Below are 27,578 nucleotides of genomic sequence, written 5' to 3'. Positions count from 1 at the left end.
CATCGGGTGACCTTGACAAGTGAGGAAACGGACAGTTTCGCTCCCCCTGCCGCCCGCAATCTCCCTCCCTCTCATTCTCTCCCCTCTTTGTCTTTTCTGTCTTTGTCCCGCTGTCCTGAGCTTGCTCACACAGCGACACACGCACACATTTAATAAATGAGGAACTTTCACTGACTTTCAGTTCAATAGAAACTTCCAGTGACCCTCACTGTGACATCCCGCCCCTGACTTTGGCTTATCCTCTGAATCTCATCCTGATCTTCAAACTAACTGATTTTCATGGGTAACCGCCTAGGCTTATCTTCATCCCATTGAGTAGGCTTGGCTGTAAACTGACCGTGAGGTGTCGGCAGCATGCCTCCACAGAAAACAGTAACTGCAGCCCATTACTTTACACACTCAATGAATTCAGGCACAGCAGCTCTTATCAATCGAACAAGTTCAGACAGTGTTCACAGCCCAGATCACAGTGAGTGATACACAGGTGAGAGGAAAATAGAGTCAGCTCTCACTTCAGTTGGTGCACTTCTAACAAAGTCTAGTGATAAAATTAAGAGGTTTAAGCGCCATAAATGTAAAAGCCAAACTGAATACATTTTCATGGCTTCTGTGTCATTGCAAATGCTTTATAAAACATTCCATGCTGTCGGGTAACCACAGTGACACAAATTTTGTTTCCCCTGAAAAAACGCCCCTGATTTACAGTACAACAAATGAGGCCTAGTAGCGGTCCTTAATAATGTTTGCAACCAGCTGTTAATTGAAGAGCTCCAGAGGGGATGAAGAGGGATGATGAAAGCCTGAAGTTTCAAGTACATCAAAGTCACTTAATGCAATTTTAACTTAAACACGGAAGCGACCAGGACTAAAAGGCACAAATATGGAGCACTTTTCAATGTTCTGAACAAGTGGAACTGAAGTGGAACTCCGAAAGCTCCTTTAAGCGCAGCACATTTGTGAGGTGTCCATATGATCCTGGTCAAGCAGAAAATCAATGTTTACAGGGTTTGCATGTGTTTCACCTCCACAGCTGAGCGTTTAACACAAACAGGCACCTGTCTCAGTTTTCTCATCATGTTTGAACCTTCCTTCATCCCCTCTCCTCTTTCTTAGCCGCACTGACTCTCACCTCCTCCCCGTCTCCCTCCCCTTGCTCTTTTCCTCCAGGTCAGTGGATCAGTTTTCAGTCTGTACCGTTGGGTGCTCCCTGCTTTGGTTACCTCGTCCTTCTCACCTCTCGCTTACCCCACCTCCTCGCCATCTCACCCACTCACCCCATGAGCATATGGCCGACTGCGCGGCCCGAACTCGCCATGGCTTTAATAAATACATCAGGGCACAGTGGTATCACCATGACAGGGGTCATGGGTTGGTTACATGTTGTGCGTGTGTGTGTGTGTGCGTGTGTTTGTGTGTCTAACAGAAACAAAGGGACAGAGAGATGGAGGGGAGGCTGTGTGGGTTTGTCAGTGGTTGACTGTGCCTTCACCTCTTGGCCCTAATACATACTGCATGTTATCACAGGTGGTGTATGTGTGTCTGCATTCATGTGACATGCCTCAGTGCGTGGAGGATCGAATGTGGGTCTATGACAGACGCTCATCATATTTAATCCTCGAGGGATTTCGTTGAATTGAAAAGCTGCTTTTCAATTTTATAATCCAGTAGACCTAATCTCTCCGCCTGTGCCTGTCCATACAGTCCAATTAGATGAACAAGACTAGATTGGATGAGTACCATTCACCACAAACTCATCTTCATACTGTGTCCTTGCAGTGTCAAAACACAGTGGTGCTCTCTGCCAGATCCCAGCTTTGACCTTCACCAGGCACAGTAGAAGTGAGCAATGCACAAAAAAAACCGCGCTGTCAACCCACCTGTTTCAACTGCAGTCTTGGCCTTGTTAACAGGGCATTGATTAGGCTTTGGCTGTGTGTGTGTGTGTGTGTGTGTTTGTGTGTGTGTTTGTGTGTGTGTGAGTGTGGAAATGGGTGTGCGTCTGGTTCGATTCAACCTCTGATACCACACTCGCCCCCGCACATCCCTGCCCGGTCCAGAGCAAGCGAGAGAGAAGTAGTGCGCACTACAGTTAAAAAAAAAAGAAAGAAAAAAGAAGTGACACTAGTGAAAATGCTGAGTTGATTAATTCTCAGAGGTCAGTGTGGTGCAGAGAAGATGCAAAGGTAGCAACTGTGCGGTGTTTTATGGCCGTTCATATGGTGAAGAAAACTACAGGCGGGAACAAAGGGTGAGAGCCAGAAGGGGAAGAAGAAGGGGAAAGGGGGAAAGTTTTCATCATGACGATGCAGATGCTGCAGTAAAAATAACACTACAGAATGAAAAACCTGGGGGAAATGAAACCTAATGTTGACTTCAAGCAACCACATGACTGTTGTTGGGGGCGACTGGGGACAGCAGGCATAAAAAACGATTCTGCGCTGTGCTGTGTATTATGCGTGTGTGTGTTTCTGTGTTGGGGGGGGGGGGTGGTTAAGGGGAGAATGAGGCCACTCTGCCCATATTGACTGCAGTGCCATGTGACCTCAGTGATCATTAATGTGTCCTGATGCCAATGGGTATCCTGATGACCCACATCTCAGCAGTCCTCTCTCTCTCTCTCTCTCTCTCTCTCTGGCTGCCACCCAAACCAGACCTCTCTCCCTCACTCTATCACTTGCACTCCCTACTTGGAAGTACATACTGCAGCCTCCTCCTTTACACTTTCTCCGTCAGCATTAAAGGCCCGCGATTGAACCTCAATATTTTTCTGTATTTCTTTCTCAAAAGCTGTCATGTGCCATATGTCTGTCTCCATTTGTTCACTTGTTCTGTTACTGAATTTGTAACGCTTAATTTCATAATTAGGTATAAAATGGGTCTGTCAAACTAAAGTGAGGTGGAGGTGAATTCAGGTATGACACATCATTGAAAAGTTTAAGATGACACCAACAAATAATTCCAACCCAAAGTCCACCTACAAACTCCGCTGCCTTTCCTTCTTGGTCTCTTTGTTCCCCTTTAGCTAACCTTTATATCTCAACCTTGTGTCTGCTCTCTGGAGCATAACAACCCCTTACTCGCTTTTACTCTTTTCCCCTCGCTGCCTGTTGACTTTTGCATTTATGCATGCCCATTGATATGGATATCCACTCACACCCCTCTCCATCTTTTCTCCTCAGTGAACAATTTAGACTTAAGAGATTCAACACCGTTGACTGAGCTGTTTTATGATCTCGTTGCCTCTCTGATGCAATCTTACTCTTCATCCACGATGCCCAGTATTCATTACTTGCCTTTTTTGCGTAGTTTTATTCCTCTCTCTCCCTATTTGGAGCATCTTAGCTGGTCTGATGAAGTGCTGACTTCAGATGAACAGTTTTCAGAGTTTTCATTGACCCAGTATAGTAGCTTTGAAATACAAAGTCCCCCGACCCCCCCCGCCATCTCGTTTACTCCATCTTCCTCCCCTCCTAACCTCCTGTAATTCTCTCCCACTCCTGCTCTGATGCTATTCCGAATTCTGTCTGCGTCCCAGTTCCTACATTTGGTGCATACTCGCCACCCATTACTCTCCGAGTCTAGCTCTCATTTACACTCGCATATAAAATGCATATGCATCCGTTAAATAAGCACTCCCTGAAGCTCAGTGACATGAAGCACCAACACAAACCAGCTCAAGCTGCCAAACTGTTCGACTTAAAAAAATCTGACATCTATGTGAAGGCCGTCACACACACAGAGCTTTGTATGAAACCACGGGCTGTTGAATATTTTGGAGGTGGGCTGAGGTGGGGCAGCAGTACTAGGCTGAGGAGTTAATTACCCCCTACAATCAATAATTCATTACGCTGTCAGTTTGTGTGTCTGTGTATCTCGGAAAGGGTGCTGGCATGTTTTGTGTGCACGTAAGCATGAACACCAAACTCTCCAAGTAAGCATTTTCTTTCCCAGGGAATGGCAGATTAAGAGGATTGACTCCATAATGGATTAACCTCTGCAGTGTGTATGATGTGCACGTGTTCCCCTGTGTGGGTGTGTGTGTGTGTGATGAGCAGGATCAGAGAGCCATGTATGAATTGATTAGCCTAAGAAGTTCCTCTCCTTCCCTTTTAATGACCACATCAGCACTTTTTCACCACAGGGAGGATAAATGTTGAGCTGTCCGTCAAGGAAATGAGACACCACCCCTTTAAGAAGGGTTAGCTGTCACTCAAACATCACTCTTGGGAGCCCTCCACATGGACTAGGGAGACCCTGCTGTGTCAGTGTGTCTATAATGATAGATAGTGCCTGTGCATGTGTGTGTAGAAGGGTGACCGACTGTTTTGTCTGCAGTATTTACTAGAGCAGGTCTTCAGGTTTTAACCGGAACTTCTTGCGCAAACGCCAAACCAGAGAATCCATTATCCATACAGCTGATGTGGAATTTGTATATGTTGAATGAAAGAAACATAACAGCTTGACAACAGGAACAGAAACACAACATGACCAATTCCTCTGTTGGAAGCACCTCTTCGCCCACTCCCTCCGTGGCCTTACGCCAACTAAACTCCTCGGGGGTTTATACACATGGTCACACACACACACACGCTGTCATGCATGTATAAAGAAATGCACATTCACATATTGTTTGGCTACAGTAAGGGGTTGACTCATGTCCCCTGCGTTAGATCTTGCTAAACAGAGGGCTGGTATTTGACATGGAGTGCGCACACACACACACACACACACTGACAGCAGGGTACCATCGCACGGCTCACAGGCTTATAATGCTGCCATGGACACACAAAGATGGAAGCTGCTGCGTACACACACTGACAGCTATTTTGCGGAGATGGAAACGGTGTTTAGATGTTCACGGCAGGGTGTGCAGTATGGTACGTCAGCAGATATGAGAATGAGAGGAGCTGCAGACAGAGATCAGGATTCAGAAATAAATTCAAATCAAGAGGCAAGACGGCAAACCAAAGTTGAGAAGACAACCCATTCCCCTCCCCTGAGTTCCTACCTGTTTGCTGTACTTGTTCCCAGTCTGGCAGCCATACTCTGAGCACTGGTCAGATCCCAGGGACATGGCATCTGCATTACCACTGCCCCCACTACTACTGCTGCTGGAACCGGCACTTCCCACGCAACCTCCACTGCCCACGAAGGTGTTGGAGGGAGGCAGCTCCTGGACTGCCTGGTGCTTCTTTCCTTCAGCTGGGGGGGAGTGTGGCTGTAGGTTCACCGCAGGGAGAGGTGAGCTGGATTTGTAGTGCCTGGCCAGATCTGGGCTTGATTGGTGCCTCCTGCCGCCACCCATTCGTGGGCTGCCGGGGTCACCATCCACAGCACAGTAGCGGGCTGCAAGGCGCTCACTGGCACTACTCAAATCCTCTTCATCATCATCATTGGCGTGGCGGCGTAGCCCATTGACTGTGACGATACCACTGTAAAGTGATCTGTCTGACTTCCCTCCTCCTGCAACTGCATTACCGCCACTTCCGTTGCGTTTGTCCCGTCGAGGTTTGCGTCCACGGTCTGATCCCCCACCACGGCCAGCCTGCGGTTGGGCTCCTGGGGGACTGAAGAAGTCTTCTTCTGGCTCCTTCTTTCCAGCCTCGTAGCCATTCTTGCCCTGGGCACCGCATTGGCGAGCTGTGACTACCAGGAGTATCACTAGGATGACGGCTGCTGCTCCTGCCAGGACACCGATAGCTACACTGAGGCGCTGTTTCCCTAATGCACGCTCATTGTCCGGGTCCCCTGCAATGTCCAGGGACAGTGGAGCCATCAGGCTCCGGGCCACCTGCAGTCACAGTGATAGAGCAGAAGAACAGGAGAGCGAGGATGCAGAGCGTGAAGGAAGAAGAAAACAAGAGATGAACCATCCATGAGAAAAAAAAAAAAAAAAAAAAAGGCCAAGGTAATGACTAAAAGCTGACACAGTGGGTGTAAACTGCAGTGAAACATCAAACAGCATCTTCAACTTAATTAAACTCATCACTGCGTTTTAGTGGAGGAGCTTCCCCATTATTCCCAGACATATTGTGTCACTAAATATATAATTGCTCTTGCCTCCCTGTTGCAGTGTTTCAACTTGAGCCTGTAATTCTCCACTTGTGATCTGGCATCATCTGCAGTGTTACAGGAAACGCCTCAGATGATAACTGTTCAAAGCTGATTAAAGGACTAAAGCCAAACTTTAGACGTTAGATGTCGAGGTCTGGGACAGCTGGACGAGGACAGGTAGGCACCACAGTCAATAAATATGCAAATAAAGGCAAGAGTCATGCTATAAACTACATCCCCTGGATACAAATACAGCTTCAGCCTCATCAATGAACAATGTCCTTATTGTGGATTATAGCGTAGGCGTGGATTTGTTAAGGATTTGGAATCATATTTTTTTTTTTTTAGCAACAAAATTGGATGAACAGATAGATAGAAAGCTAAATATGAAAAAATGTGTCTCTGCTGAATATCTTTTGAGCCATTTTGTGCTGTTCTAGTTGTTCATTCATTCATTCATTCATTTTCAACCGCTTATCTGTTTCCGGGTCGAATGTGTTCCTTTAAGTGTTATAGTTTTGGGTTTGTTTGTTTTTTGTTGTTTTTTTTTTTTGCATGACAAATCCATGGTAATGCATTTTAATCTCTATATACACAACATATTTTATATTTAGGTTTAGGATAAAGAGACAAAGGAACTCCTGTTGTGAACACACACACACACTAACGCACTGTGAGCTTGTGCACTCATCAAAGAGTCATCACAAGAAAGTGAGTTATGCGAAAGCACAAACACAGCCATTACTGATTATGGAGCCTTGTTGGATAAGAGACAATGAGGCTGTGGTCTGTACAGCCCTGCTTCTAATATCAGACAGGGTCATGAATCCGAATATATAACTAATCAATACATAACAAGTAAGCTGGGAGAATCATGATGCAGAGACAGCAAATAATATAAAAGCGCACACACACACACTAAAGCTACTGATATGCATGCATGTGCCTACATCAGCCCACACAGGCTGTAAACTGTCCAGCAAAGCGACATATCATTCTGCAGCCCTGTGACACCTTGTCTTGGAGCTCATACGACAATTCCTTTGGCCTGTCACTTTATTGTTTACATATATTGGAAATTATATACTGTAATCCCTACTGCTTTAAGAATGGTCAGATGTAAGACTTGCAGAAATGAATAGGAGAGAGACGGGGAGTGCAGGTGAGAGAGAGAGAGAAGTGAAATTTGAGACACTGTTGTTCTGATAATAATAATAATAATAGTAATAAAAAAATAACTTAATTATAACCTGCAGTCGTGGTCGTACTTCAGATTGTTGCTCACACAACTGCGCTGTGCAACTTGCTTGTTACGCTGTCAGAAGCATATTGTACTTATTCATATAGAGCCACATTATTCACTCTCACTTTGTGATACCCTGAAGCAAAGAATGAGACTGTGTTATATTTCATTGTTTCATCACTATCTATCTCTGGGTTAAGTTTCATTGTTTTTGAGCGAGTTTAGTTGGTTGTATTCCATTATTCTGCTTCCACTGCAGAGGGCTTCTCCAGCAGGCTCCACTCTCCCCTCAGCCCCATTGTTCTTTTTCCTGCAGTGCTCCTATTCATTTTCATTCTGCTGGGCATGTCTCTGGCTTATAGTGCATCCCTGCACAGTCTGCTGTATTGTGTGTGCAGAAAAAAGAGCGACGATAGCGATGCACTGCCCTGTGTGTATGCACTGTGTGACGGTAGCACAGCTTGGTTGGCTTGTTCGGGGTGTACGGTAGTGTGTACGCGTACAAGTAGCAGTCACATGTATAGCCATCCAACTATAGGCATGTATACCGTCTGGGTGTATGGGCAGACGTTGAGGGTGGTCATGTGTTCAACACGAACACATCCACGCCTCCCAGCTGAATCTTCCATTCTGCAGCACAAGCTTTGTTCCGGCTGGACGTAACACGACCATCTATCTGTTTCACTCTCCAAGGATCCTGTTATCTGCAAGTCACAACAATGTCGATGCTGCAACCAAGACAAGGAATTCTCCACTGACCGCACTATTGACCCAAGTCTAGGAAATCCCTGATCTTAGTTCCACTAAAGCACATTCAGGGTTAGGCATAAGAATAGAGAGCTGTAGTTTGGTCAATCCTAACCATCTATTGCATTCCGTGTGAAAATCACATTTTAACATCATGTGAAAATATCACAAAATGCTTATAAAAAAAAAAAAAAAACTCAAAAAGTACCGCATGCGTGGTAAAAGCACCTTAAAGTTTCTGCAGATGACAATGTCGAAAATACCAACCTTCTTTCTTTGTTTTAAACTTTGCAGCATCATATTGTAACTAATTACCCAACATGTGGTTCACCCAGTACAGTTGGACAGAAAAGACTGGAATAATTTGCTGCCGTGGTGCTGCAGGAGTAAGAGCCGTTTTCCTTCCCTAATTACATCTGGCAGCCATCCACCTCTCAGTTTGACTTCATTATGAGATGGAGGTATTCTCTCTTCAATGACTTCTACTCAATTACTCCGCCAAGTTCCTCCCTACAATCAAACTAAACTATGCATATTGTAATCAAAGAGGGCTTTTATACTGGCTTGGACATATTACACCCTATTGTTCGATTCAATAGCCCCGGCATATTGCAGTTAATTCCACCTGTCAACGCCATTGTTCCACTGTTTACCACTGAAGTGTTCTATTGCTCACCCCCCTTGCTTGATCAATTTGTACATTTCACTCTACTTTTAAGCGGCAGTGCTGCATTTATGAGGTGCTGAGTTTGATGGCTGGTGTTCAAATCCGACACCATTTATCAGTTCAACTGTTTGTTAAAAAAAGAAAAAGAAAAATCAGGCCACAGAACACTTTTATGGATGCCAAGTTTTCATCATAGGGGGTCAGTCAGAACACTCAAGGTGTGTGATGTGTTTTTCTGCTGAAACACAAGATTTAGCTTTAAATGTCATTCGAAAACAATAATGCACAGTGGCGAGCAAAGCACAAAGTTATAGTCGTTGCTATTGCGACTGTCAACACTGTAACATAATTGAAAATGAGAAATCATCTAAGGTTTACATGGCCCACTTGGAAATCATATACATTGCCTGAGGTAGTGTTTCCATTTATTCCCCTGGTTATTAAAGTAAAAATCTGCAGGAAAGCACCTCCACGGCACCACTCATAGTTTGCTGTTGAAAAGCATTTCCTGCATTGTATTGTGTGACCTCAAGATCACGGTATTTAGCTTTTTTTTATTTTTTTAACATGACCATTTTATGTGTGTTTTTCACACAGAAAGAGCCGATCAAGTTATGGCATATTCATAGTATTTTAGGGTACCTACAAAATCTGTGCTTTGACACATTTTTAGAGATTTGCACCTTTTATCTGTCTGACTGTTCCTTTTCCTCTCAAATGTCTCAGAGCTATTTTAGTGTTACACTATTTACGTCATGTTACATGCACAGACCTGACAGTTGAAGACTTTCTCTTCACAGAAAATGCAGGAATGCATTCCATACCAAGTCTCAAGAGCAGTTGGAATGAAATATGGGCTCTAAATCTCAAAACTAATACTCGAAGTCAACGGGTGAAATCTAATTATTTGTCAATGCAAATTATTTTGTCCGAGAAGGAGTTTTAGTAATTATTACCTGCCAGCATTTACAAGCTTAATCAAACATTTTAATAACACATTAAGAACTTCATTTGATTAATATAATAAAGGGCAGAGAGGAGAGAAAGATTTCCACCAGCATGGAAAATGCTAAATTTGAAATCATGCTGTTGTAGTTATTTCTGGTATCTCAGTAATGTCTTTGAATCAAGTCAATTACCTCTGCAGCCCAGTGTGGATCCTTCAAGCCAGCGCTAATCTTGCTGTGAAGTCCTTGGTCCAAGAAAACAACAGATTTGTTTAGTCCTAGTAGGTGGTTTTATACCGATTTACTTCACATTCCTTTTATTCCCTATGTAAACTTTAGTCATTTTGAGGTCATAGTGGATTTTTTATCCATACTAAGTGTGGCTACCTGCGTTCGGCTCACGAGGTGCGCAAAGAAACGCAAAGAAAAATCCCAAACCATAGCTTTGGGCCTGTTGTGAAAAGATGCTGCAGAAGTACAACTTCTATCCAGATGAATACACTTCAACCTTCTTTCTATTACGAGGCCAAAATTGGGACAGGCAGATCTCTCTCTCGCTGCACCCCCCTGACACACTCACCCCTAATGCCCCCTCCCCCTTTGCTCTCTCCCTCTCACATACACCTAATGCTCTCAGCTCTGAGTTCGATGTACCATAAAGAAGAACCACTTCTGTAATAACAGTTATTTTAACCACACGTGTCATTTTATGAATGTATGCTGGACAAAGAGCACTCTCCAGTAGGATCCAACCTACAAAGAAACCAACATCGCCAATAGCCTTCAAAAGAGAAGTGGGGCTCTATATCTGAGACAGATATAGACACAATTATTTCCAAAAAAGGTGGAGAGAAAATTGCAACACCCCACAGACTGTGAAAAACTGCATTCATCTTATTCTATCAAGAAATAACCTTCTTACCAGTTTGGTTTTAACAGCTACAATCAGCTGTCATTACCACCCTTCTCCATTGTTATGTGTGGCCATTATTTGAATGGGTCAAAAGACACTATCATCTCTGCCATCTTTGGTTATCATTACCAGCTGTGTGGAACAACTGACATATGGATAAGCCCAAACAGCGTGGTCGGTTTCTTAACCTTAAATTTTTCTTTTATATGAGATGCATGCATTGCATATAGGCCACTTTATTTGGCTGCCGCTAAAATCAGTTTGTAGGGGGGAAAAAAATCTTTGTACATAAACATTACCTGTGCATCCAGTAGGGTGGCATTGGCCACACTCTCATTAATGAAGACATGAACCAGGGCAGTGGCACAGAGGGAGGGGACCCCACTGTCGTTGACCCGAACCACCAGGCGATGCAGACCTCTGTGACGCCGTTCCAAGGGTTCAGCCAAGGTGATCACCCCGTTGGTGTGACCAATCTCAAACAGTCTGAACGGATTTCCCCCCACCAAAGCATAGCGTAGGTTTGCGTTTAGGCCTGTGTCTGAGTCTATGGCGGTGACAGTTCTGACTACTGTGCGGGCGCTGCTGGCAGGCGGAAGAAGGGTGTAGGACTCGTTGGCTGGATAGGTGATCGAGGGGGCGTTGTCGTTTTCATCTGTCACAAAGAGTGACACAGTCGCTGTGGCGGTTTTGCGAGGCTCTCCTCCATCCACGGCGCGGACGCGGAAGGTGTAGGTGGAAAGCTTCTCACGGTCAAACGATGCGGAAGAGAAGATAGTTCCTGTGTTGTTCTCGATGGAAAACACTTCTTCACCTTGCTCTTTCTCTCCATCTTCACCTTGTGCCTTCTCTCCTTGCTTCTTCGCATCAACTCCATCCATCTCCACAAAGAGACTAAGCTCTGCATTCTCGCCTTCATCGGCATCCGTCACAGTGACCATGCCAACTGGGCTGTTGGCGAGGAGGTTCTCTTTGACGTAGAATGTGAAGATTTCCTGAACAAACTTGGGTGCATTATCATTTCTGTCGGTCACCTGAATAACAACGGTTGCAGAGCCTTGCAGAGAGGGGGTGCCCTTGTCCTTGGCTACAACTCGGAGCTCATACCTATCCTGCCGCTCACGGTCCAGCACCCCAGTGGCGCGGATATCTCCATTATCTGCATCTATGTAAAATGGCCCATTGCCGGCAGGATCCAGGGAATAGGCAATCTCTGCATTCTTGCCACTGTCAGCATCTGAAGCTACCACAGTGACCACCCTCTCACCAGGTGAGTTGTTCTCCGCAAAGTGGACCTCCACAATACTCTGGCCAAACACTGGTGGATGGTCATTGATATCTACCACTCTCACCATTAGTGAGCTGTTACTGGATAGACTCGGGCTTCCAGAGTCTACTGCTACAATGGTAACACTGTACTCTTTGGTTGCCTCGTAGTCCAGCAAGGCAGAAGTGTGTAAGAAGTATTTTTTCTTGTTTCTGTGAAAATAATTAGAAAATGCATTTCAGGAATTTAGTTACGCCCCAAGGAAATGATATAGTCCTTGTTTCTCAAAGTAGTCACATAAAATACCAATGCTGCTCTCTCTTTAGCTGGTTTGTCACAAGGGTGTTGGTTGACTAAATAGTCAGGAGTAATTGCGGTGGGATTGTTATTGGGAATGTAAAATCACATCCCGAAAGTATCAGCAAATAGTGAAAGTCCAATGTGATCCATTAAATTGTTGTGTTGACCGTGTAACAGTCCAAAACACAGTGATAGTGTTCTACACAGTGCTCTGAAACCAAGAAAGGGTGCAAATCCTCACGTTTTGGGGAAAAAAAAAAAAAAAACTAGGAGCAAAGAATATACTAACTCTTTCAACTCTAGTCTTTTAAATGAACTATATCTTGAGAGCTCTTCCTTCATACATTAAGTCCTGTACAGAGAAACAACAATATGGTTAACTTCTTTTCAAATGAAATCAAGTACTCCATTTGCTTTAGATATAACTGTATTACTCAGAATTTCTTGCCCTGCATCAATACAATATCCAATCTTACTGTGTAGGTGTAATAAGAAGTAGCATTTATATCAAAAGATGGCCTTCTCTATTTCCAACTCTCTCTCCATTCAAAAGCTTCATATGATATCTTTATAAATGACTCAAGAGCATTTATATTTGCAGCCTGCAGTAGTTGAAAAGTCTAAACCCCTCAATTCCATTGAAAATGTACGCTCAAAATGTACAGATTATACAGTATTCTAATTACACTGTAGTCTGCGTGAATGAGTGGCAACACTTGAACTATGTGTATTAAATATGGATGCAATGACACTTGAGCCACTGTTCTCTGAATTCCTTTTGGAAAATATCCACTGTATAAATACCTCCTGGACCATTAGTGTAAGTGATCCATTTAGCAGCTACATGAGGCATGTGCTGTTTTCAAGATTAGGAGACAGAAAGCAAACAATATTAGCCCCAAATAAAAATGGATCTGTGCAGTTTATCGTATGCTCATTACTAATTTTTAAATGTACGTTAAACCATATTGGGAAGTCTCAAGGAATGAGTCAGGAAATATCATCTATCAGACACTGACACGCTTTGTGCCATTATGTTTTTTTTCATTGTTGAATAATTACATTTTTACATTAATTGCTCTTGATAATTTCAAGACCAGATGCTTGATTACACAAAGTCACTGGATGCATTATACATTACGTAGAAGTTGGTTCATGTTTTTGCTCGCTGATGGGTAAAGGAAGTTGTGCTTCAGCTATCTCAGTAATATTTGGGATGCATCATTACTTTATAATACAATTTTTGCTGTCCCTCAAGTAACACAATGCATCATCCTACCCAAATCACATGAAGTTCTTGTTGGATACTGGTTCATGAGTCTAATACCTACACATGTATGCTTGAGTAACGCATTGTTTATTGGGTAATATCTAAATCAGGACTTCTTTGGGCCAGCATTGATAAGCAGTTGGTTCTCAGCTTACCTGTCGAAGGCTTCATCTGCAGGTAGAGGTGGGAGTGCTGTTTCACCAGCTGGTTTCAGTGTGAATGGGACATCTCCTACAACTGTACACGTCACAGCCCCGTTCTCTCCCTGGTCACGGTCTGACACCTGGACTAGAGCTACTGGGGTGTCCACCAGGACGTTCTCTGGCACTAACGCTGCACCATCTCGAACGGGAATCCGTCCAATTTTTCGGATCTCCACCACTGGAACGTTGTCATTTTCATCTCGGACGGCCAAAACGACAGTGGTCCGGTCGGTGCGGGGAGGCTGACCTCTGTCTCTGGCCATCACTGTGAACCTCAGCTGAGCCACCTCTTCCCTGTCGATCCTGTGAAGGACGCTCAGCCACCCGGTGGCCTCGTCCAGGCGCAGGAGTCGCCTGACAGATTCGGTGGCAGCTCCAAAGACATATTCCACCTGCCCGTTGACCCCAATGTCTCGGTCTGAGGCTCTGACTTGTAGGACAGGAGTACCCGGAGGAGCATTTTCTGCCATTTCTGCCTCATATGTGGACCTTTCAAACTGGGGGCTGTTGTCGTTCACATCAGTGATGGAAACACGAAGCAGGGCTTGGGAGGAACGTGGTGGATTCCCTCCATCTCGAACCCTGAGGATGAGCTCATATGAATCTTTTTGCTCCCGGTCCAATGTGCCCTTCACAATGAGCTGTGGCTGTTTCTCGCCATCTGGTATGTCGGCAACTTGTAGTTCAAACACAGTGCTCCTGGCGCCCCCTCCATTATCGCCACTTCTCCCCCTTCTATCCCCAAGTCCATCTACTCTGGTTATTGGGTTTCCCCCTGATGTGCGCCTTGTTGAACTTGACCCAGCACCACCATCTTGAATCAGTTCATACCGGTCAATACCATTCCTCCCAAAATCCCTGTCTGTTGCAGTGGGCAGCAGGTAAAGGGTTCCAATTGGGCGGTTCTCCTCAACCGAGAGCTGGAGCACAGGCGAGGGGAAGGAAGGCGTGTTGTCATTGATGTCTGTGATGACCACACGGCCTTCAAACAGGTCTACCCAGCTCTGCAGGGGGCCTATGACTGACACCTCAAAGTCCAGGAAACACTCGTTCTCATCAAAAATCATCTGGCACTGTGGCAGCTTCTCCCTGTCGATGCGCCGGGGGCCCGTGGTCAGCTCACCCGTCACGTTGTCGATCTTGAAGAACTCCGAGCCGCTCTCCAGGGCGAAGGTGACGTCGCCGCTGCCCGTGCCCGCCGTCAGGCCCAGGTCTGCGGCCACGTTGCCGATCTTGACGTCAGGTGGGCCCTCCTCCGCCACCCGGTACCGGAGCGCTGAGTCGGCACCCGGCGGCTGAGTCAGCAGCTGCAGCAGCAGCAGCACCACGAGGCTGAGAGCCTGCGCCGCGGAGGAGTGCACTGCACCAAGCCTCTGCATGGCTCCTTGTCTCCCCCCCCCCCCCTTCCTCACCACCTCCACCTCCTTCTCTGTCTGCCTCCGAGCTGTGGCTTGTCTCTTCTTTATTGGTGTTTTGCGGTGTGGTGTGGCTCACAGCGTGGGTGTTTGATTCCTCCTTTCTGAGGTGCTCTCTGCAGACGGCCGCCTGAGGTCCGCGGGAAAAAAAAAACCAAAAAGCTTCTGCACTCTGACAGTAGTTCACTTCAGCGGCAGCAACCTCCTGCTCTTTTATTCTCCTGTGTTTTTTTTTTTTTTTTTTACAACTTCTCTAATAATAATGATATTAATAATAATAGTAATAGTAATAATCCCGACGTGTTGCTGAACTGCTCACGCCGCAAAGATATGAAAAAAAATCCATCCTGTGGCGGAAAAAGAACTAATTCGCCAGGGTTTGATTAATCCACTTCACTCTTTCTCACTGCTTTCCTCTCCCGGAGAACTATCCCGTGGTCACAGGAGGACGCTTATCGGTTCATAATGCCATTTGGAAGTGCTTTTTTTTTTAATTCCAGTCACAATCGGGACAGCGGCTTTTCTCGCGTTTTCACTGTTAAAAACTGCAATGCAGCACCAGCACACACACACACACACACACACACACACACTCACAAAGAAAGAAAGAAAAAGAAACACCGCTCTGCTCTTCGGACTCTGAGGAAAATGAACTCGCACCCCCCGCTCAAAAAAAAAACCAGGACTGAAAATCAGTTTTTAAAAAGTCTTTGGGATGCTTCTGCTGCTGCTGGGTCTTTTTTCTTACCTTCACATCCAGCTGCGTTTGCCAGTGTTTTTTTTTTTTTCCCCCGCAGTAGAGAAAACGTGCCAAGCCGTCGGATTCCTTCACGCAAGTTATGAGGAGACACAAGAGCGCTTTTCAGAGCGACTTTCTCCTCCTATTTTCTCGCCTGACGCGCAAAATCAGAGTCCGACTTGGCGACCTCAGAGCCGAGATCCCGACATCAGCAGTCAATTCAGCGGAAATCCTGGGCAGCCTGTGTCTGGGATGGATGTTCCGGTGATGGACCGAGTGGAGATGCGTCTTTTTTCCAAGAGTCCCGCATTCTTTCTCTCTCTCTCTCTCTCTGTGTCTCTCCCTCACATGCGCCTCCTCCTACTCTTCTGGATTTTTTTCCTCCCCTCTCACCTGCACTGCCCGGGACTGCTGCTGCTGCTGCTGCTGCCGGTCTCCAGCGATGCTGCAGTCTCTCTCCCTCTCTTCCCCCATCTCTCTCTCTCTCTCTCTCTCTCTCTCTCTCTCTCTCTCTCTCTCTCCCAGCTACTGCAACATTTTCCCCGTCCGCGTAACTCGATCGTTGAGCTGTAACGGGTGAGGCAGATAGGCGGTGTTGGGTCGCCGCGTATGTCTGTCGGTTACCGGGGACAGACCCCCCCCCCCCCCCCCCTCCACCTCTCTCTCTCTCTCTCTCTCTCTCCCTTTCCCCCCCTCCTTATTCTCCCCCCTCTGTCATATAGGAAGATTAAATGACTTGATGTCCGGGCTGCTGACAGCCCCTGGTGGGGGAAACATATCTTTATTCACACATTCATATAAAGGACAAAGAGCAGGCAGGGAAAGAGAGTGATCTGGCACTAACACAAGTCATCCCGGTGCTCAGTCATTTTTCTGCTGGCGCATATATATATATATATTTCTCTTTATGTATATTATTTATTTGTATATATGTTTTTTATTTGCCCGGGCATGAGTTGGAAAGCTTCATTCACTCTTTTCTCAAAGAGACAGAAATTGTCACTCAAGCTTGCCCGCAGAATACAGAATGGGAAGTTGCTTTAAAATTCATGACCTGCAGTCACGTTCAGTGTAGGCCAGTAAATTATAGCGGGGGTAGGCTATAGCTGCACACCAGACAATCTGTAATAACCCCAATGGCACCACTACTGCAAACGGTATGGTTGGAAGCGAATTAAAAAAAAAAGAAAGGAAAAAAAAAGGGAGAAGGAGAAAGTTGTATTCGTGAAGTCTTGTCATTTTGTCTTCTTCACTTTCATAACACTCAGACTTTCTTTCTTTGTCGGCAGCATCGTCAAACTCCGTCCATGCACACAGCCGACCGGCTCGGTGGAGGAGCGCAATGCAGCATCGGTCTGCTGCTATTGAACACTGCCGGGGTTTCCACACTGCTGCTGCTGCTGCTGCTGCTGCTGCTCTGCATGTCTAATTTCCAAGGCAGTCAATTGTGCTGTGTGCAAACTGTGATGGCCGGGGCCGACTGAAAGGGAAGTAGTCGAGTCCCCCCCCCCCCTCACAAACATAATGTTATTGGCTGGGGTTATGGACTTATGTGCAGCAGCTATTAGCGAGGAGTCAGGTTATTGCTGGCAGAGAGTAAACAAAGACTGACGAAGTGCAGACCCGGGTCACATATCTTCGGCTCTCTCTCATTTTTGCTGGCCCACATTACCCCCCCCCCCCCCCCCCCCTCTCTTTTCTTTCTCTTCCATCTCCCACCTCGGGCCGCGCTCACACCCTCTGTCGCCCGAAACACACACCTTTTTTTTTTCCTTACAAAACAAACAAACAAACAACAACAACAAAAAAAGGTTTACCTGTCAGCAGGTAAAATTGCAGCCTACGTTGGTCCTCGAAGTGCTGATTGTGCTCTCTGCTCTGTGTGTGTGTGTGTGTGTGTGCGTGCGTGCGTGCGTGTGCGTGTGCGCGCGCTGCTCCGCACTGCTCCCCGGGTCAGCTCAGCTCTTACACTACTTCAGTTGATTCAGGAAATTTAAGTCAGATTTGACCTAATGGGGGAAAAAAAAACGTCTGATGGGCTGAGCATGCTGTTATAGGCCTATCCAACCCATTAAGATATAATTGAGCATGAATCCTCTTTCATCAGCAAATGAACTGCGGGTTTTCAATTTGCATACTGAAGGAAAAACGCGCGTGTATGTGCGCGCGCGTCATTGTCCGCACACACTGGTGTGTATGCTCGCTACACTGTAAACTCCAACATGTTCAGTTTACCTGGAAAAAAAAAAAAAAAAAACCGAAAAACCGTTTGGAAACCGATTGCCTAATTTTTTTTACTCAGCAAACTTCACAGCCTAATTAAAGTTAAAATTATAAACAACTAAAAGCTAGGTGAATAGATTGTTTAAGTAAATTGACTCCTAGATTTCAAGTAAGATTATTGAATGATTGCAAGTAAGTTTTTACTATTCGACCTGCAATTATCATCCAAAAGACTTGTATGTGGCATTACACAATTACTTCATTAACTTTCTCATGCAAATGTAATGTGAATTCTCTAAATACTATATAACTCAATATTAAATCTGCAAATTCAAGCTATGGTTAATTGGATGCAGTGAGGCAATCGGTTTCCAAAGTTTTTTTTTTTTTTTCACGTAAACTGAACCTGTTAGAACCTGTTGCCACAGTTAGCTTTAAAGTGCAAAGCCATCGAAAAGTGCAAAAACCTTGAACTTCAAAAAGTGTTTAACAATCATCCTCTTGTGTACAAAAAACACTATGAAAATAATATCTGAGCCATCGTTGTTCTTGTTCGGATGGCTTGTATTGGCCATAAAGTTCTTCAACATCTTATTTTAAACATTGTCTTTTGAAAAGTGCAAATGAAATTAGCCTAAACAAAAAGAACAAAATTGGCTTGTGTCGGATCTGGTTCATCAGATGCCAAACTAAAAACTGCAAAATACAATTATGTGTCTTGTTGCACTTGTCTACCATAAAATAAGTGAGGCAAATTATACTCTGGATGTGCTAAATATAACCCCCACTGCATATAGTTGAGTCTTATCTGAAGAGAGCCAAGTGTTGTTATCATGGGGGAGTTGGGAGAAACTACTGTACTGTGTGCATCCATGTGCATCTGAATATATGCATGTAAGCAAAAATCTCTGTGGCTGTGTGTGTTTATGCACACTTGATGTGGATGTGCACTGCAGTAGCCAGTGCAGTAAGAAAACAGGATCGGTCTGATTACAGGAAACAACAATGCCAAAGAAATGACTTTGAAATAACGAACTCAAAATTCAGCAAACTTCACTGAGTGGTGCACAGTAGATAGTGTGGAATGCCTCACAACATTGGAACTGCAACGTTAATTCTTCAGTTTTAACGGAAAGTAGCACTATCACGCAAGTTATTTGCAGTGGACAACCAAAGTCAGACGCAGGCTTTCAGTGTTTGAATTTTGGTTTTCAGAGACTTTCCTCCTACTGAAACAAACACCTTCTGAAAAAAAAAAAAAAATCAAATTTGTTCTGCATGACCTTTGGGTAGTCCAAGTTCAGGGCGTAGATTAAACCAAATTAGAGACATACGGCTTTTGGCACATCTTGCAGATTATCAACCACAGTCTGTCCCTCCAGAACGACTGCTCTTTCGCATCCAAAGTGTAGGGAGTTTGGAGTTGGGCCTGGTTCTTGTTCAGGGATGACTGTGAGCACTGCAACTGCAGCTTGGCTAAAGTCAGCATCTGCATCTTCAGCCTAGGAAGAGAGAGAGGGGGGAAAATGTGTTGTATATCCTCAATGCACCTGGTCACCACTCTTAGCGCGCCACTGCAACTGTTGTACATCTACTGGACTGATCGTGGATGTGCTTTGGCTTCCAACTTTCAATATCATGACAGCGTTGATCCACAGGTAAAGCGGTGTCACTTAAAGAAGCTTACACCTGACTTTTAGCAGCAGGAGTTTGTGATTTCACACTAGAAATCCCCTCGTACAAAACATTAGCATTATCACTGTCGACCGTAGATATGTAAATGCGCCGTGCTAACCAAGCTAGCGTTATGTTCACCTCCACCCTCTCTTCTAAATGTGGTCACTTCTGGCTCTAAAAATAAAACATGGCAACTAGGGGTGTGAAAAAAAAAAAAAAGATTCATATAAGGATCATGATTCTCATTTACTACAATATGTAGTATGTTCCTTTTTATTCCGGGTGGGGGGGGGGGGAAATGAAACTTTTATGTATAATATCGGCCAGTTCTGTTTATAATGAATTATGTTTTTAATACTACTCTAATTCTGTGATTCCGTGATTGTGGATTTTTTAGGGCCCTATTTACCGGATGCCTGAGAAGACCGAGTTTGACATTCGCAGTGTGCAAGGTTTGAAAAATGAGGAACCCATGCTTAACTGCACTATTTTTTTAATACAGAGACACTTTTATTTTTGTTACTTAAGCAATATGTGATATTGCTTTTATGCAACAATTCCATGTAAGCATGGATAAATGTTTAAAACTTATAAATGTGAAAAAGACACTTTTATGTCTCATTCTGTCTCCCAAAGCAGACTGGAGTAGATCGTGAGAATCATTTGCACACCTATAGATTGAAGCAGTGACCATTATGAATCAAATCGATTTTTGAATTGAATCGTAGCCTCAAAAACCAGAATCAAATCAAATCTTGAGATAGTAAAAGATTCCCCTAATGGTGACGGCCAAATCCAAGATGGCGATGGTGAAATCGCTACACTCGAGGCTTCAAAATGGCATTTCGCAAACCAGTGGGTGACGTCACAGTGACTACTTCCACATTTTTTTGCAGTCTATGGACACAACACGCTTAGTCCACCAAATGAAACTGGCCATGGTCGAGCCCTGAGTGACGGCGACGACTTAACTCATTACTTTGTATCAACATTTGCTGTCTTAGCCTAGATGCTAATGTTAGCTGGCTAACATGAATCAGAAACAGTTTTTATTGCCAGGTAAGTGCAAACTAGGAATTTGGCTCCGGTGTTTCACTCTAGGATAAGGGGAGAACAAACAGAAATAAAAAATAAAAAAGGATTTATATATATATATATATATATATATATATATATATATATATATATATATATATATATATATATATATTGAAATTAGGAATATTAGTAAGATACAATGCAGCAATATACTATGAATTGAACAATAACTAAAAGATATTAAGCAAATGTTATCCAAATAAAATAAAAAAAAAAATAAAAAAAAATCCTTGACACTGACATTGTTTTCCTCACGCCTCTTCTTCAGCAATGTCGGCTATCTTAGAGAGTGAAGAACACTCAGTATGCAAGTGAGGATGAGGTGAAGGCAAGCCGATTAACCTCTTAAACGGCGATTTACCTCCATGGGGGGTATTATCGCCACCCACTGTTCATTATTTTTTTAACTATCAACTTAGATTCTCTGAGCAAATTCATTTGAATAATAATATTTCTGTGAACTAGTACCACCTTTATTTTCATTACAATGAACCACTGATAGTAAACTCAACAATTTGGTTAAAATCGCGTAAACTTGCCATGATATACTTTTTGCTATTAAAAAGACAGGATGTTCTCTTGAGAAACACAATCTGGGTTCAAATCCATTACAACAAAAAAAACCCATGCACTGGTTAGTACTGTCACATTAGGGGATCTCAGCTTCAACACAAGGTTAATACTCCAGACAAACATCTTTCACACAATCTGAGAAGGTTTCTGAGAAATATCAAGTGTCACTTTTGGTAGATGAAGATATTTTCATGTTCTTTCAGGCTTGTGAATAAACTGTTCATCTAACCATCAATCCATTTACAACATCCTTAAGAGGTCAGGGTTGCCATAACAAAACTCATGGCGAGTTTTGTGTTTTTGTTACCTGAAATGAGCTTTTCTCTGTAGCACCATCCACCATGGTAGATTTCAATACTTGGAATTGTTATCCAAACTGACTTTCACTTTTGAGTATGTGATAGACTACAGTGAGAGACATTTCATTTAGTAATCAGTCAGTTCGTGTTGCCAGTGCTTTCAGGTGGATTTCTGAGAAGTTGTTAAGGGTTGTTTTCAGTTCAGAAGCAAACTGGCATTAGCCGTTCTCTTTCTTTCTTGCTTATTTTCTTATTTTATTTTATTTTACTTTTTGCTCACACTGTGAGCACATGTGAAATGGTAGTGTGATTTCTGTAGTTTATAGCGAACTCAGACACAGATAAGTCAGAATTTTGTTTTTAGTAGCAGATTAATACACATTTGTTGTTCCAGTGAATTTTAATATCAGCTTAAGTTGAGGGAAATAATTGCTTTTTCAGAGTTTTTGGACCACAAAGGAACAAAATATAAACACGCTATAATGAAACAGGGCACATTTGTTTTCTTCTACTTATTATTTAATTAAAAACTTTCCTTGATCGTATTTATTCTTAAGCCATTGGTTGAGCGGTATATTTGCTGGGTGAAAATGTGCCGAAATACTGAAGCTCCCCTGTGCTGTTGTCAAACTCAAGGGATGCTTCTCAAGGCATGCACCGCAAGTTTTCTCATTTATGTGCATTTCACCTGGACTCAAGACAAAATTAGATGAATGAGCTGGAGAAACAAACAAAATCGGTGACAGAAAACACTGGGTAAAGGGAGCAAAGGTTGTGTATGGCATCAATGAAAAGCTGCTGTTATTTGAATAGTTATGATTAAAGCGAGTGTTTTCCTAATAACAAACCCCAATAAGAATTCACTTGAGGTTCATTAACTGAACTGAAACTTAAACAGAGTTCACGGTAGTTTCGTTCCCTCCTTATCTAATTTTTTTTACTTGAAATTCTTTTCCCCTGACAGTTCACTCACATTTTCCACATCAACATCAGTATATATGAGCTCTGATAATTGTTTATTGATTGGTGTCTGAGGCGGAGGCTCACACATGAATTCCTGGCCATGGATTTGAGCTGTCTGCAGCCACGTCACTAATTGTAGTGTACCTGTGCCACATTTTTTTTTTTTTTGTTAGAGTGCTACATGTATGGATGGAGCCTTTAATTTAGTTGCTTTTATCAACAGTAGTGTCATCGACAAAAAATTCAGCATGAGAGGTCTTGATGACTGCAAACCTGTCAGGATGGCCTCGGTAGTCACAGAGTTCTTATTCCAGATTCGTGTTGACTCACCTAAATCACATCATAAACCACCTACTGGACCGTCTGCAGTTCACCTCCTACGCAGACCAGCCGAGAAAAGCCAAGGGGTATATGGAAGGATCTTGTCTGGTGGTGAACTTCAGCTCATTTTCACTGCTTTGATCCACAAACTGCTTCACGCTAAGCTTTTCCAACTTGCTATGCCCGCCTCCACTCTTCAGGGGATCAGCAGCTTTCTGATAGGTGGGGGAAAGCAAATGAAGCTGGGCCAAGTTAAATCCAGTACTCTGTTAATCAGTGCCGATGAACCCCTATTCATGGTACTGTCCACTCCTCTGCTTTCTTTACTCATGTGACTACGCCCACAAGGACACCTTTCAATCGTCTAAAGTTTTAAAGGGCTCATCTGGGGTTTTCTAGGAAGGCTGCATACCAGGAGTGAATCGATCAGCTCTGGCTACAGCAGCAACATGCTCAAAACAGCAGCGATTGAGGGTTGATTCGAGAAGGAGCTTCCCACATCTGCATGAGATTACCGTTGTTAGGTGTCGGCATTACTGGCATTGAAAGCTGACACAAAAGTAGAAAGACAAAGATTCTTTTAGTGGGGGGAATCCAAGCTGTGTATCTGGGTCAATATAAACCCTTTCCAAAGACATTTAAAATAAATGTAGAGGTTAAGTGATACAACAAAAGTGGCCTTAGGTTCCACTTAGCGTTACTGACCTTTAAGTTCCCTTTTGCCTTTCGGCATGGTATTTTGGTGCCAAGTGCGCACTGGTGGGAGATTCAATGAGATGAAACATTGCAGAATGAATTGTTGTTGTTTCGGTTGAAAATATGTCTTGCGCCTTGTGCTGTGAATGGTTAGAGAACTGCATCTGTTCACCAATTTAGTGATTTTTATCAACTAAGGGCAAACATGATCCTTCCAATTTCTGAGATCAACAGCTGCTTTATAGTGACTGTAAAGTTCCTCCTTCAGGTCATTAAATCCCTGCAGCCATCTGAAGGCATCAGGACACATATGTTGCTAATCTGTTTTTGAGAAGTGCCACTAGAGCTTAGTGGCATTATACATCTTTACCTTCATTAAATCAGAGGGAAATGACTCCAAGCTGCTGCAGACTAAGTCCAAACAATGCTACGTACACCAGAAGCTCCAGGAGATGTTGGATTACAGCGACTTATCTGTCCTCTGTATCATTGCCTCCTTTCCAACTTACTCTTTAGCAAATGTAGCATTTCCTCTTTTATACTTGAAATACCTTGCGGTGCACATGCTGCATATGATAATGTGAGCACCTGTTTGAGAGCAAAGAAAGTGATTTGACTCACTCAGAGGGAATTTATACATAACAACTGTCTCTGATTTATATTCTACCTCATTTGGCCCTTTTGGACTTTGTGGTGCTGCACCAACATGAAGCTAAACAGCAGGTATGCGCAGAGACTCTCCCAGTCATTGCACCAAGACCTAGAACACTGGGCTTTTCACACCGTATGTAGGGCTAAGGCAGGGCCCTTTGGCTCAATGGTGCAAATGTTTATACAATGCAATTGTTGGAGTCTTCAGACCAAATTTCTGAAGAAAATTGATTGAATAAAAAAAATAGAAGTTGCATACGCATAAGGAATGCAAAAAAATTATTGTAAGGCCACATACTTGTGCCCTTTCTGCAAATTATCAGTGCAGGTGGCATCAGCCGATGTGATAGTAAACCTGTCAGTTATATTGTGCATAGTACTGTACTGCCAATTCATTGTTCTTCTTGAACAGCAAAGTTCCTGTCCTTCAGTATTTATAATAGGAAAAACAGGGACATTCAGTAGCTGGTGCACTCTTTTTCAGACGTAGTAGAGAGGCAGCATCAAGGTTGAAGAAGCTAAATTGCTCAGTAAGACATCAAAAATCCTAGCTCTTTTGTAGACCAGGGTCCAGATTGGCTGGTGAAGCTAGATTAAGACCAGTTATTGGATCTGCTCTTCTTGCATGATACCTACTAGTAGTTTGATGTCTTTTCAAAGTAACACCGGTGCATCATCTCGCATGTCTGCCAAACGTGCATGCACGGGCGTGGCCCCAGCACTGTGGGCTAAACACATCCTCAGGTAGAGCACAATCTGGGAAAACAGGAAAATGAGGTGGACATTAAGGCAGGTGGCAGCATTAAGATGGTGCATCAATTCTTACCTCTCCAAATGCAGATGGGTTGAAAGGAATGGCGGAGGTTCCAGCAATGTATTTTGCTGGAGTCTTGATTCTCTGAGCCGCCTGGCAGTTATAGAGGCATGCAAAACTGCAGTAAAAGTGCTTTAAAGAGGTAAAATCATTTGCTCTCTGCGAGCGTGCCCGTCAGAAGACAGCGGAAATGTCAAGGGGAAGCGTCTTCATCATGGCTGCATTTGCCGTACGCCAAACAGGGACACTGATATCTAAATTTTAACCCCAGGGGATCATCCTTAACTTTTGATGTGCATCATATCACATTTTGACCTTTCCTTATCCCTTACCCAATCTTCTCATGTCCCGCCCAGTCTTATGATGCTCCTTAATATTATCTATTCCATTCTGTATTCTGTCCCATCCATGTAAACTGACCTTTATGTTGTACTTCTGCATCCACTTGGTATTTGGTGTCTTCATATTGACTGTTTAAGAGCTGAAGTGCATTAACTATTACATTGTTTACACCCAATTGTACTGCATGCACAATCACAACTGCCTCCACACTTCAGATGATGACACTGATTCCATAGTCCCGTTTTTTTTTTTTTTTTTTTTTTTTAAATAATCTCTTTTCACTTTAAATGTAGTTCAGATGATATGTCACACCAGCTGTGATGCCTGTCAGTATGTTACTGTTCTGATTGATAGTCTTTACTACACTATTACATGTCTGTCAATATTCATAGACTGTTAAATAGTGAAACACTGATGTAATGGGGTGATGCAACATCCTCCAGAGGTTTCTGAGAAATAGTTTTGAGCCACGGCGTATTCAGCTTTGCTGTTGCCATCTTGCCACAGTCTGACTCCACCAAACTACTGCCTAATTAAAAAATGGGAAAAGATGTGGGCAGATGTGGAGGTGAGAGTCGGTGTATGCCAGTTTGTGTCAAACAGAACCTTACTTACCTGTCACTCATAGACACACGCACTACATTATGCAGAGCACTTAATAAAATAGGATTGATTAGTCGCATAACCACCCCCGCACCTTTTACTGTTGGAGGAAATTAGCTGTATAAGACGAAAACAGACATGGGTATGTGTGAGCATTGGCAAAAAAAAAAAAAAAAAATTATGCCACCGTCAAGTGGCCATTTGAAAAACTGCAGTTTCTGGCACTTCTCTGTTGGTTTAATTTTTCATTTTTCATTTTCTTTAGGACTGCATTATTACATAAGTACCATGAGGTCATACCACAGTGATCTTAAAGCTCATCACCATACCTGCTGCGTAAAGGTTGTACAGCATGGGTAGCATGTTGACCATACATGTAAACACTACCGAAGTACTCAAAGCTGCCTTCTTTTGATAATTCCAGCTTCAGTAGGCTGTGATCACAAACACACGCATCACAGCAGCAGCCTCAGACATTTAATTTGGTAATTGGGAATATTTGGGGTATTCCAGCGTTTGAGAAGTCAAAGCTGGTATCTGAGAACTTGGAACACTTGAGTATTTAAGCTACCGAGTTTAGACTAAATCTTTTCACGTCTCAGTGTTTGAGCATCAGGATTTCAGGGCATCTGCATCTGTGCAGTTAGTACACCTACTTCAAGAGCTATGGCTGAAATGGAGAAGTTTTTAATGCCTGTTTGGCAAAGTAAGATTGAAGGGGGTTACAGGTACGATAAAAGTGAGCTCACGCAGACACTTGCTGAGTATCCACATTAAAAGTCAGCTGTGAGTGGGTGTAAGCACAGCAGAAGCATGTGGCCTATTCGGTTTGCACCAGCTCTGACCTCTGTGTGGCCATCTCTGTTGCCAGAACCAGCTGTCTGGCGGCAGCACACCTCTTGAGGTGCAGAAAGACCAGCCAGCTAGCCAAACCGACTTCAGCAGGTTGACAAAAATAGTTGTTAAGTAAGTAATGAGGATGCCACATGAAGATATCAGGATTTGTTGATGCACTGATATTTATTTCCTTTACCACTGCAGCGCGAGGGGATCAGCCTACAGCGAGAGCGGAAAGCTCTGACTGACACAGAGAACCCTGGTTACTCATTACAGATATTATTAATATATACAGAGCATGCAAACATTGGGAGATTCAAATAATTTAATCTGCTGTCTGTAGATATTAAGCATGACCAAGTGTGGCAGAAGAAAGAAAATAGACTTGGAGTATAAAAAATGCAGGGGTTCCTGGGGCGATGAGCGCGTATCAGAATCAATGCCAATTTATAGATTTGACAAAATGGAGGCATGTGCGCACTCTGACACAGGCAAGTGTCTGACATCAGAAACGTGTCTAAAAACAAATTGGATGTGGATTGCTCATTAGACTCTTTTCCTGTGAGAAGACAGTTACCAACAATAGCAATATTACCTTTGAGCAGATAGCAAATGCAGCTGAAATAACTCATTCTCATTTTTATTCTCATCGGTTGTAGCTTTCCCCTCGCGTGGATGTGTTGTGGTTCGTAATATCGCTACACATGAATGAAAAC

General features: G+C 43.6%; 1 protein-coding gene across 1 annotated transcript in view; it reads right to left on the bottom strand.

Moving 5' to 3' along the window:
* pcdh7a (protocadherin 7a) overlaps positions 1-14,990 on the bottom strand; it is a 40,180-nt gene extending 25,190 nt beyond the window's left edge. Inside the window, exons 1-3 of the mRNA XM_029503652.1 lie at positions 13,564-14,990; positions 10,871-12,050; positions 5,009-5,791 (exon numbers count right to left, since the gene is read on the bottom strand). Coding sequence (XP_029359512.1) covers positions 5,009-5,791; positions 10,871-12,050; positions 13,564-14,990 — 3,390 coding nt within the window. The remainder of the gene's footprint in view (positions 1-5,008; positions 5,792-10,870; positions 12,051-13,563) is intronic.
* Between the last annotated feature and the right edge of the window lie 12,588 nt (positions 14,991-27,578).

This window comes from Echeneis naucrates, chromosome 1 (genome assembly GCF_900963305.1).
Source record: "Echeneis naucrates chromosome 1, fEcheNa1.1, whole genome shotgun sequence".
NCBI lineage: Eukaryota > Metazoa > Chordata > Actinopteri > Carangiformes > Echeneidae > Echeneis > Echeneis naucrates.
This window is presented reverse-complemented; position numbering and strand designations above follow the sequence as displayed.